Source organism: Eurypyga helias, unplaced genomic scaffold (genome assembly GCF_000690775.1).
Source record: "Eurypyga helias isolate BGI_N326 unplaced genomic scaffold, ASM69077v1 scaffold90, whole genome shotgun sequence".
Lineage (NCBI taxonomy): Eukaryota > Metazoa > Chordata > Aves > Eurypygiformes > Eurypygidae > Eurypyga > Eurypyga helias.
Window position 1 is genome coordinate 83,547 of NW_010226054.1, and position 12,933 is coordinate 96,479.

The 12,933-nt window shown below is 44.5% G+C and overlaps 1 protein-coding gene across 1 annotated transcript in view; it reads left to right on the forward strand.

Moving 5' to 3' along the window:
- Positions 1 to 7,608: 7,608 nt before the first annotated feature.
- LOC104509326 (receptor-type tyrosine-protein phosphatase gamma-like) overlaps positions 7,609 to 12,933 on the forward strand; it is a gene marked incomplete at its 3' end in the record, with an annotated part of 119,157 nt that continues 113,832 nt past the window's right edge. Inside the window, 1 exon segment of the mRNA XM_010151227.1 lies at positions 7,609 to 7,719. Coding sequence (XP_010149529.1) covers positions 7,609 to 7,719 — 111 coding nt within the window.

The window sequence follows — 12,933 nt, forward strand, 5'->3', positions numbered from 1 at the left end:
GGCCGTGTTTCATCTTGCTCGTCACGCCTGGGCCAGCCCCATATCCCTGCACAGCGTAGGTGACCATCCGTTTGTACCACCCTACAGAGAGAGACACGTGGGAGCAGCTTTACTCCAGTTTTACCTCTTGGCGCTGCTGTGACATGACTTGTGTATTTCAAGTCGTGTTCCTGGGTGGAGTCTTTCAGGGTGGGGTGTATGATAAATGGTATGGTTTTATCTTGGGAGTTTCACTATCACCGAACTCTAGGCTTAAAAGCACTCTATGCTTAAAATAGCAAATTACCTTATTTTATTTGATACAAAAATTGAAATGCAGAGTTCTTCTGTACTTCCAGGCACCAGTAATCTCAGTAATGCTGCACTGAAGTGGATCTCCTCTTTGCTTTGGGTTTTATCCCTTTTCTTTCTTCTATACCATATGGATCTCGTGTCTGTCCTTGTTACGTCAGACTTTCACAAGGGCCACGCAGGTTGATCTCAAAGCTCACCCTTTCAGTGAACTTCTTTACTGCTTGCCAGTTTTTCCCTCTAAAGAATCTTCCTTCATATTGAGCAAAAGAGATAAAAATGATGTATTTTTTGCTTACTACTCGAAGCTCCTGTTGCTACGGGCAGTACGGTGTGTGTTGCATCAGGCAGAGCTGCATTTCTCCCAAGCAGCGCTTTGTTATGAAGTTCATCTGACTGAAAATATTTTGCATGCTTAACTACCTGCTGGTGAATTTTTCTATGCCAAGTAATGTGTCAGGAGCTAACGGAGCATAGTAAGTTAATTACTTGTGTGCATACTGTGAAGGAAAAGCAAACAGCAAGGCACCAGTGATACGAAGAATGAGACTTCATTTCAGTCGCCAGAGATTGTGTTGTTAATGAATCCGCTCAATCAGCAGGGAATTGGTAATGTAGATAAGACCAGGTATGGCTGTGTACTGATATGAAGATTAGTCCCTCAACCAAAACATTGTTTTTAGTGAGGGTTTGCTAATATTAAATAGTTTTTCAAAAGCACCGGTGAGATAGAATAACAGCCTGAATAATTATGGCTGTCTTGAAAAGACATGATGATGATGATCTTCTAATGTGCTCTGCAGACACCATATAAATCCAATGTCTTACAGATTTCACAGTTAAGTGATACACTCCAGATTCCATTTTATGGTATATGTCACCGTGGGCTGCCCGAACGCTGCTGTGACTAACCAGCACAGGGAAGCGTGTTCAAAGCTGGCTGCTGCCTCCTCGCATCTGGCCCAGAGGGGTGGGGAGCACTGTGCAAAGGCACCTGCCGTGCTCCTGAGCATCCTCAGTGGGGAGACAGGGGATGCTTTTACCTTACCTTACCTGGGTGAAATTCATCTCCGTGACAAGCTCCAAACCTGCAAGCTGCACACCCAGATGACCAGCCCTAAAGTGACAGGCCCTAAACAAAATATCCATGCAATGTTGGAGGAGAGAACATTCATCCCAGCCCTTTTTTTCCTTCTGTTTTTTCCTCTCGTTGTTCAAATGTGCACCACGGGTACTGTGGGAACGAGTCTCCCGCCATGCTCACCCCGACTCCATCCATCACCACTTTGCTGCCAGCTCTCTGCAGCGGCTGGATTTCCCCCACAGCGGTTGCTCAGCCCTTTGTGTGCAGGTACCTGCTGCTGGGCCGTGCGGGCAGGAGCAAGGGGGCTCTGCCCGTCCCGGCTGGGCAGGACTGCGAGGCCTGGGGCCAGCGGGCAGGAGGAGGGCTGCTGATCTTCTCCTGCATTAACACGTTCTACCTAAAACTCATCCAGGCCGGGAGGGGTGCGATGGGCGAAGATCCACCGTAGGAGCATCCGGTCCTTTTAATAACTTTTGCTTGTTGGTGTTTGGGGGGCTTTTTGGGGTTGGTTTGTTTGGGTTTTCCAACTAGGAAAGTCTAGAGTTTCAAAACTAAACTGGTTTTGAATAGTTTAAGCTGTTTAGCGTAACATGCGGGAAATGGCAGATATGGAACAAAAATGAGAAAACCAGTTGTAAGTGTTCCCTGTCTCAGCTACCAAAGCTCTGCTGTCTGCTAGAATACCCCAGGCCAGACGCTGTGACTGCTTATTGTCTTCCGATTTATTCTTACTCCCGATGTTCTTAAATTAATGGTAGAAACACAGACTGAATGTTAATGGAAGTTGAGGCCAGGGTTCACGATGTGTCGTTAAGTAAAAGCTGGCAATCTCCCAGGAATTCTCCCGGGAGCTATTTTACTGGTGCGTATTAGTGGAGGGGACAGCTGGATTGAGAAAGCTGTTGTAACAGGGATGCCATTAAGAACTTGGTTGGGCAAAAGTTGATTTTCACTTAAAAAGGAAAAATCGTAGCAAAGCCAGTGTTTGTCAAGGTTTAATGAGTGATTTCTGGGACTGCAGCAATACGGTCCTAGGATGGTGGCTGCCTTCTGGCCAGGTCAGGATCAACAATGGGGATTGGAAAGCTGAAGGAGACGTGTGTCAGCAACAGGTGATTTTATCTTCCTGATTGTATTTTTTAAGCCACCCTCTGCTTAGGACACTTCGGTAAATTTTCAACCTGAGCCAAAGCAACAAGTGAAAATCATTTTTGTAGCAGGTTTCTTTTGAAATCATGAGAACTTTCACTCCACCGGTGCCTCTGGATAGGCTTTATTGCTGTCAGCCCTCCCTCCCTTTATTCCCTTTCTATATTGCTCTGTGCTCTCTCTGGGTGTTTTATTAACCTGCATCCTGCAAAAATTCAATAAAAATATACAATTTTTTCCTTTCTTTCTTCCTCCCCTTTTTTTTTTGTCATGCTGGCTTTCAGAGACAGAGCTCTGGGGAAGGCTCCTTTGGTTAGTTATGAGGAACAGATGGGAATCAAGAAAAGGTACTTTCTGTTCCTGTACCCACCTAAATTGGAGGTAATTAAGTTACAGTGAGACATCATTTACGTTAGCAGCTTCTTTGGTGAGATCAAGGCTATTAAGGGTACATGTGAGAAGTAGTGGGATTCAAGTCGGCGGTGCTTTGAGAAATAATTGGAACTGTATTTTTCCGGAATGTGTTTGAGGCACTGAGGTCCGTGGTGGGACAGTCGAGCCTTGCACCCTTACTGCGCTTTTCATCTCCCCAGCTCGTCGCAAGATGCCCCGGCGAGAGGAGAACTTCTCCCGTTGTAAAAGAGGGGAGCGAAGTGGAGCATGTAGCTGCTGGTGGTAGGAAGGAGACAGAGAACCAGGATGGGAATTTGAGGTTCCGCTGGGCAGGCTCAGCAGCGCGGGAGCTGTGACGCTTCAGCAGGCTCTCACTTGAGCCCTCAGACAAGGGAAGATCTCTGTCTTAAAGACAAAATACCCCATGAAAGGGTTCCTTAGACCACTGTGCCTGCTCTGGCCGGTTTTCCTCTCGCCTCACTCCTCCTACAGCCTGCGGTCTCTCTACCACTTTCCGACTTGGGCTGGGTTTCCAGGGGCTGACACCCGCAGCCCATCCCCCGGGGTTCTGCCTGCACTGGGCGTTGGCAAGGGATGCTGTAATTAGCACCGAGCCAACTTCAGATCCTCTTCCTTCCTTTTCTTTCAACAAAGTCTTCTTGAAGCCTCCCAGGCCTCCATCTGCATCCAGCAGCTCTTGGGTGGGAAAGTTTCTTCCTCTTGTTTCCTCTGGTTTATTTTCTCAGCTTTCTTCACACTGTGCTTTCTCCTTGGAGTAACCCAGATGGAACCAGGGTTTACGTCAGCGTTAGATGTGTTCCTTCTTCATCTGTTTAATTCCAGGAAACGCCACTCTAATTTTCTCTTTTCTCTTTGGGAGAATTGGCGTTTCTTTTCTGTCCCATGGGAAGGTCGGTCGCCTTTCTGACATGCTGGTGGGTTATGCGGCTCACGGAGATGGCTTTGGAGAAGAGAGCTTGAAGCGAGATTGTCACAAAACAGGGGAGGTTAGCCTGAGGGGGCTGCATCTTCTCACGTGTGAGGTGCTTTGTGTCGGTTGCTTGCAGCTCTGTCTTAACATCGTTCGGTTGCGAGCTTTTCAAGGCAGGGTCTGTTTGCTGCTCCATACACGGAAGAATGGACCCCCTCTTCCTTCTGCGGTGTTTGGGCACTAGGGCAACACAAGTATTTCTGCTGTCAAGGTCCTTCATTATACAGCTAATACCCCGTAAAGCAAAAAAGGAGAGTGAGACCCGTCGCAGAGAAAGTTGTCCTGGACATGACCTGTCCGAGGCACCCATCACTGAAACGTACGGCTTCCTGCCAGCAACGCAAAGCGCCGTCGTTGAGCTGCTGCACTGATTCATAATACATCTTCATTCAGTAATTTCCATTAGGATTTATACTTTTCAAAATTATATTTAGGGAAAATAAACCCTATTTTTATGTCTCTCCCTAGCCTTCATGGAGCTTTACCCAACCAGTATAGGAATAGAAGAAAGTTAATTTACAATGTCTTCGTATAAATTAATCTCTTGCTTTCTTCTTATATTGTAAGTTATCACCTTGTTCACTTTATGCAGCTCAGGGGTGAGCAATTTTAAAGAGGCCTCAGACAGTTATGAAGTGAATGGTGTGAGGTGTCAGATACATTTATTTAAAATGCAGAAAAATATAAAAACCAGAGGATGGAGATGTATATATCTCAGTCACTTGCCACCAGCAGGCACCTTCTATACCACAATTTATCCTCCCACTCGGTGAGTTCTGCATAATTATTTCATTGATATTGTTTCGCTCTGTGCTCAATCTAAATATTTTTTAAGTATTAGAGTTACAGAACTGAACAGCTCGTTAGTTGTGTCTATCAGGAGTTTATTGTGTGAGACACCCCTTAAAAACCCCCAAACTGTTGTGCCAGCACAGCTAAACTTGGTACCGTTTCCACTTTTCTCTGGTGGTAAATTATTCAGCTTACAATTGCTAAAACTTGTGATGTTTATGGAAAATCTGTTTTAGTAATTGCACTTACTCTGCTTCATTGTGAGCTTCCTGCAACGTTTGTCTTAAGGTCGCGGTGTTTCCTGATGCTGGATATTTATCATACATTCGTGGCGCTGGCAGGTTGATAGGTACAGTGGGAGCTTCATTTCAGATTCGTGGCAGCTGCATACTTTTTTGAGGAACAGAATTAGGATGCAGAAAGTATGTGTATGTATGGGGGTATATGAAAAAGCCCCAAAAAACAAATGTGTGTGTGACAGTGTAATACAGATGTTCACGTACATACTAGGGAATGCAAAGGTTCTGAAAGCATACACGTAAATTTTGTCAAAGATAATTGAACGTTAGAAGGCTTAATTAAAGAACCCAGCAATAGCTGTAGCATCTGTGGGCATGAAAATTTGAGCACATGCGCCTCAGTCTGTCTTCAGGTCTAAAAGCTGCACACATTACAGCATGGTTTACATTCAGTAACGTGGTTTAGAGCCTTTCTTTTCTCTCTTTGCATCTGCCCCACTTCAGCATGCGACAGCGTCCCTGACGCAATCAGCTGTGAAGATCAGCTTTGCTTTGGCAGCCCGGTGGCTGGGCATTTCTGGAGGTGTGGTGGCATCGGTGCAGAAAGGAGTTGTTGGTGCTTCTGATGTCGCTGCGAGCTCAAAGGTTATCTAAATCCAAAGCCTTTTGTTCCCTCTTCCTGTATTTGTGTTTGTTCCAACAACTGCCGGTTAAGATATCCCTTATCAGAGATTGTTCTGGGGGGAAATTTCTTTCAGCTTCTTTCAGTCCTCCAAAAAACCCTGCTTGGCTGTTTACGACTCTCGCATGCCTTACACACACTTTTCTGTTCGGAGCTGGCAGACTGGATGGTGCTTAGACCTGTTTGGGTCTCGGCAAGCTCTTCAGGATCTTGCTCTTGGTATTTCTATCTCATTTTTCAAGCGGTAATTGGAATTTTCTGCAAGCACGAGTGTCTCATGTTAAACAAAGTGATGACAGAGAATAATAAAATGAAAAGCCCTTTTCCCTCAGGGTAGGAAATCCTGAAATCTTTGTTCAAAACAGCACTGTGAACTCTAACTACCAGCTCTCCTTCTCCATCTCTTTGATTTTGGTATGCCATCATTTTAGAGCAAGACAGTATAATTTCAGCAACTTTTCCCCCTAATATAATGATTCAACAACTTGATTGCTTTCTCTGCAATGGTGAGGCCCCTCAGATGCCACTGATTTTTACCAAGGCTTTCAGGGACTTTTATACCTTTTCTCCCGCAGCCTCGTGGTAAATCACTCAGCAAGAGATACGTCATTCAAATCATCCTTTTCTGCCTTCTACCTAAATGCAGTCCTTAGGCTTCGTCCTACGGGGCTCACTTTATTTCTTTTTTGAGGGAAGGAACTGGGAGTGAGAGAAGAGGGTGAAAAGAGGCTGATTTTTTGGTTTATCTGGATCTGCAGTATGTGCCTTGCCTCTTGTCGTAACTCACGTAGCATAAGTACCTTCCTTGGGTGCCTTCCTGGACTCACTGATAGAGTTGCTTTTAAATGGCAAAAAGTGATAGTAAAGTCTTAGTTTATGGCACCCAGTAACAGATTCAGTCTTTTTATCCCAGGTAACAGAGAAGACCCAGGCTGAAATTTTGAAGGATCTTAAAATGCATTCAGTTCCATAGTGAATTTCACTGATATTTGATTGTTTAAAACAATTTTTTTTCCTGTTTGAAAACTCACCCTGCTATTGAATGAAGTTCACTGCTTTGTAGCTGAGTAAGGGCACCCCTTCCTCGTTCTTTCACACTTGGAAAAAAGGGACTGGGTTTGGTTACTGGTGGTGATATTTCTTTTCAGTGTTTCTTGAGGTTTGGCTCGTGATGGAGTAGTTCAAGTATGACAGGGAGTCAGAGAGTCACATCTTTAGTGTTGCTCAGCTAAATGCTGAGATGCCTGGGCAGGTCATAGCTGCCAGTCATAGAATCACAGACTGGTTTGGGTTGGAAGGGACCTTAAAGCCCACCCAGCCCCACCCCCTGACACAAGCAGGGACACCTTCCGCTAGACCAGGTTGCTCAAAGCCTCATCCAGCCTGGCCTTGAAGACATCCAGGGATGGGGCATCCACGGGCAACCTGTTCCAGTGCCTCACCACCCTCTTCTGTGAAGATTTTTTTCCTGATATCTAATCTAAATCTGCCCACTTTCAATTTAAACCTGTTACCCCTTGCCCTGTTACTACAGGCCCTTAGAAAAAGTCCCCCCTCAGCTTTCTTGTTGGCCCCTTGAGGCACTGGAAGGTGCTCCAAGGTCTCCTTGGAGCTTTCTTTTCTCTAGACTGAACATCTCCAACTGTCTCAGCCTTTCTTCATAGGAGAGGTCTGTGCAAAGGAGAGCATCCTTGTTTATCCAGGGCCTTCTCACTTTCTGTATCCTTCAAGCTCAGCTACCCACCCAGAGCTGTGCAAGCAGAGGTTTTTGTGTGAAGAGAAACTGCTATTTCATTCCATCCATCCTTAATAACTTCTCAGATTTTGCCATAAGACAAGCCTGGAATCACTAACATGATGAAGATGCCACCCAAGAAGGTGCCATACCAAGCTACTGCTTAGCAGGTCTTTTGCCCTCTTATGGATGAGCTGGTCCCACATCCTACCAACTTGGCCGGGGAAGAGCATGTGCTACTTTACACCGACTATGGGCATGCTGCCTCTAGCACGGATCATGTCTTCAGAGGGGGGTAGCCGCTCTTGGCGTTGCAAAACTGACCGTGTGAGTGAGCAGCGGGAGCTGTCCGCATGTGGGGCGGTGAGGACAGGTAGAAGGGGGTGAGGGGTGTCAGCCTTCCTGCAGTGCCCTTTTTCTTACAGCTCTGTAAATATTTGCCTTGCACATAACCACAGATGAATGATCTCCCACGTGAAGATGAGGGGATAGGGTGTCCCCATGAAGTGACCAAGCTAATTTGCTTTAATTGCAGAGGTGAAGGGGTTTTGTTGCTGTGCAATCATTACTACCATTTTCATTCAAAAATGAAAACTTGAGAGGCATCACATACAGACAAATCTTTTTCTGAGATAATTTTATTAAAAAAAGACACCTAGCAATAAAAATAAATAATAATGAAAGTCAAAATTAACCCCCCTAAACTACAGACCTGGGATTTAAAGTCAGATTTTTGTGGAAATGTTAAAAATGAGTGACATCAAAAAGCAAAAGGAGTGTTGGTGTTTCTACCTCTTTTGCAACTTGTAAATGAATGATCAGAATTGCATTACTCAGAAATTGCTGGTCTCTGTTAAACTATGTCTGGATGTTGTGGAAAGGTGTATGTGTCACACACCAGTCTGTATCAGAGTAGCTGAGCTATTAACTGGAAAATTATTTAAAGTCAACAAAATGCCAGTGAGTTTAATAAGAGCTGTTTTTAACACAAGATTGAGGAAGAAAAATAAATATATTGGATTTTTTTTTAAGTGGAGGTTTTTATACAGGCTTTAATTAGATTTTGGTGGAATATATTATTTTAATGGTTTTTCATTAATGAAGACTCCTCATTGTTTTGGTTGTACAATAAAAAAGAAAAAAAGTAATCTCAGATTCTATTTAAAGAGCAGCCTCTGTATTAAAAAAAAAAACTATTAAAGGTCCTGCAGTCACTGACAGAAAGATTTTGCATGAGAAAAGGATGCAGAATTCATCTAGGAAGCATCGCATAGCTTCAGGCGAGTTACACATTGTTTGGGAAGCCGTGGTGTAGCTGAGGCTCCTGACCCCGGCTCTGCTTTCACTCCGTGGAAGCCAACGGCCCTTGTGCCCCTGACTTCAGCAGGGAAGAGGTCGAGTCCCCAGTGACGTGGTTGCAATCCAAACGGACCTCGCGGGGTGGCCAGGCCCAGGAGAGCGATGGACTCTGCCGCTCTCTGAGCTGCACGTGGCCGTGGAGCTGGGGCTGTGGGGGAGAGGTGCTCTGCGGAGCACATCCCGAGCTGGGGAGCAGTGCTGTGCAGCGCTGCATGGTGGGGCTGGGCGAGAAAACACCCCGTGGCAGCTGGGAGAGGGTCATCTCCTCTCTGCGGTGCTCACTGTGGCCGAATTCCCTATCCTCACTGCCTTCATATCCCCCAGCCCCATCCCGTCGCTCGGGCATCTCCGGTCCCCGTCTCGTCTTGCTGCCATGCATTTGGCTGACCCGGGGGGTGAATACAGCCCTCCTTCCCCATGGTGCACCCAATTGTTGGACCCAAGCGCGTGATTTCCCGGAGGCAGGACTCGGATTTCAGTACCTGAGAATGCCGTTTGTTATCCGTCTGTCCTGTACGTTTCTCTGCTGCCCTTGCAGCAAATCCTCCAGCTCCAATCGGGCTGTCCGATGTTTACCTTGACTTTCAGGTCATCCCCCCATCTCACTGGAAATGTTGTGTGATTTATTAACCCGGGTGAGGGCTCTTACCTTGTTTGTGTTTTGAAAACTGAATTATTTGTCAGCCCCTAAAAGGCCAATTCAAATTCATTCCAAATTTTATTCGATTAAAGCCATGATGCTTACTGTTGGAAAAATGCAATACAAGTAGCCGTGAGTTACTCTGTTTCAGATGGGTAAATGTCTCACACAGAATGAAGGGGTTTTTTTTTACTAGGTTTAAGTGAAACAGAGTCTTTATTTAGTGTCATGTTTTTATTTAAAAGCATTTATTTAAAGTTCTAAAAAACAAAGAATTCAATAAAGCAAGACAGGTGCAACTGCAAATGATTAATGATATAATTCTCAGTACTTTATAAAGTGTCTAACGCTGAAGAGATTTATACAGTGCAGAATGGCAATTGTGCTTTGATGGAAGGAATAGGTAATCAATACCTGCAAGCTTAGAAAAAGTGTTCTATTTCCTCCCCTAATGATATAGGGTTTTTGCAAGGCAAGGATGTCTGGAGTATGAGACACTTGGAAGAAGAATTAATTTGAAATCTGTAGTGGAAGATCAGTTTCAATTAAAACCACACTTGAATTTCCATGGAAAAGAAAAAAAAAAAGGGCAGTTAGGCTTTAAACCTCCTGATGGCTACCAGTGAGTAAACGAATCCCACTGCACTATTCCTGATTGCATTTCATAGGTTGCTTTTTCTGGGTAGGGGATATAATTCATTTACCTGGGACTCAAACTCAGAAATAAAGATTTTCTTCTCAGCCCCCAGCCCCCCTTCGCCTTTTCACGCTAATTGTTGAAGCTGGGATGGCCCCAGTCCTGCACGGCTGGGAATGGAGATGTTGAGGTCGTGGCCTCTATTTCTGTCTAGAATTGCTGCCATAATGGTGTAGGTCGTATTGCATGTAATAATTTGCATATCAAAAACTTCGGAAAGAAATGAATGGAAAACCTAACCGTTTATAAAATCCTGGGCTGATTTTAACTAGCAGGTCTTGAACCTCTAAATCAGAGCTTAGCCTTATGACTGTAATTTGGGATGTCAGGACTCGGAGTCACAGCACCAGCACTAAGTTGGGGTTTTGAATTGCTGGGAGAATTTCATTGCATTGGGTTTTTCTTTAATAATTCATCACCAGTACAGAAACATTTTATGCATGAAAACTAATATTATCACATGAAGAGAGCAGATACTGCTGGGCTTTGTTAGGCAAATTATAGATTTAGAACCAAGTGAAGTTACTGCATTTATAGAAAGAGTTGTATTGGTAATAAATTAATCCAAACAAGTTAAATTAATTTTAAGATAGAAGACTTGGGTTTGTTAAAATAATGAGAAGCTATGCAATCCTTTAAAGGTCTTTGAAAAAACACATTTCCATGAGATTTCAGTCCAGGTACCTATGTCACTTGAGGTTTTAATTCAACATGGTCATTTGTTTACCTTTATGGCTTATTTTATTCATTTTGACAAGACAGTTTTCACTGCAGATTGGTTGAGAGCTGGCTATACTTTAAAACAAACAAGCAAACAAACAAAACCAAAGTCTTTGTGACAAGAAGCACGGAAGGATCCCTGCAGTCCCTGTTCAAATAAATCCGCCTACTCCAAAAAAAAAAATCTCCCCATTGACTGAAGGATCACCAAAATACTTGAAAAAGGAAAATTTGAGTGCACAGCTCCTTTTGAATGCACAGCTGAAACCACTGCGATAGCCTCTGTGAGCAGAGTGCTTTTGAAAAGCTCACCCCATGTTTATGACAAAGCCAGAAAAGGAGAGCTGGCAGGTTTGATGATTATGTGTAGTGCTAAACATTTTAAAGCAAATTCCCAAATTTCATGGAGTAAATACAAGGTTATATGAAAACTAGATCTGAATTGCCAATTAATTTTCTGCAAACCGATTACTAAGAGCATCCCAAATCAGGAAAAATTTCTGTGTTTGAGTGGAACACGTTCAGTTTTCCCCATGTAGGGTTTTTAATAATTCTGTTCTCCTTGGCTGTGGTACATTGGGAAATTAACTGGAAGTGGCTTTTGCTGACAATACAAGTTGAACCATGAGATAAACGAAACTGGTTTTTCACCTGGGCAGATGATGTAAATGATTTTTAAAGGATGTTGCAATTTTGCCTAATTGTAGTTGAAAGTAAAACACTTTGTTGTTGTTGTTTGGTTGCCATACAGCATTTGTGTGTGATGAGTAGAGCACAAAATCTTACTATTGATTAACTGTCCTGTGTTAGCCCATGGGAAGATAGGAAGAATGCATTTTGCAACTAGACAGATTAAAACCCAGGGGCCAAAGAAACCGGCTTTTACAACTGCTGGCTTTGGCTGGCACTAATTGAATTTACATATGCTTCTCGGATGCAGGGGTAATAAATGCATATTAGTGCATCACTTAGTGCTCTCTGCCTGTCAAACAGACGTGCTGGCCGTGTTGTTCGGAGGTGTGATACAGGTATGGCATCAGGGGTCTCGGGAGAGCGGAGTTCAACTCTGGGTTGTAACTTGGTTTTGGTAGATGAGCTTGGGCAAATTGCTTCCCTTCTCAAGCCATCAATTTCCCTGTCTTTACATGAGAATAATGTTGCTGATCCCTGCTGTAAAGCACTTCAAGAACTGTGAGTGAAAAGTGCTTTACAAGACCTCAGTGCTGTTATTTCAGGAGCTTAAACCACTGTTTGCACTCATAGGAAGATAATCTCTTCGTGTCTGTCGTGGTTTAACCCCAGCTGGCAACGACAGCACCACGCAGCCGCTCGCTCACTCCCCCCAGTTGGGATGGGGGAGAGACTCGGAGGAGTAAAAATGAGAAAACTCCTGGGTTGAGATACAGACAGAACAAAGCAAAGAATTCATTCACCGCTTGCTGTGGACAGGCAGGGCTCTAGCCATCCCCAGGAAAGCAGGGCTCCACCACGCATAACAGTGACTTGGGAAGACAAATGTCATCACTCTGAATGTCCCCACCTTCCTCTTTATTCCTCAGCTTTATAGGCCAAGCATGAGGCCATGTGGTCTGGAATATCCCTTCGGTCAGCTGGGGTCAACTGCCCCGGCTGTGTCCCTTCTCCATTCCTTGTGCCGTCCCAGCCTCCTTGCTGGTGGGGTGGGGTGAGGAGCTGAAAAAGCCCTCACCCTGTGTCAGCACTGCTCAGCAGTAACAAAAACATCCCTGTGTTAGCAACACTGTTTCCAGCACAAATCCAAAACGCAGCCCCATCCCAACTATTGTGAAGGAAATTAACTCTGCCAGCCAAAACCAGCACAGTACAATTTAAGAGTTGGAGAGGGAGGTAATAATAATTTGAAATTCCCTGGAGATCCTCCTGCATGCGCTGTTGAGCGTCCCTGGCATTGTATCGCGTCTAGAACTGGTATGTGGTGGGGATGACAAGGTCTTTTCCTGAAACCTTTTATTTTTATGTAATGTTGTCGTTGACCATTGGTGTGGGAGAGCCTTGCAGGCTGAGTTAGGGCTGTGGCAGCCAACCTCTGGCAGATTTAGTGGTGTCTTGCACAAGCATGAGGTAATGGGTAGCTGGTACATTATTTGTCTCATGTGAGAAGGTAACCTATATACTATTATAT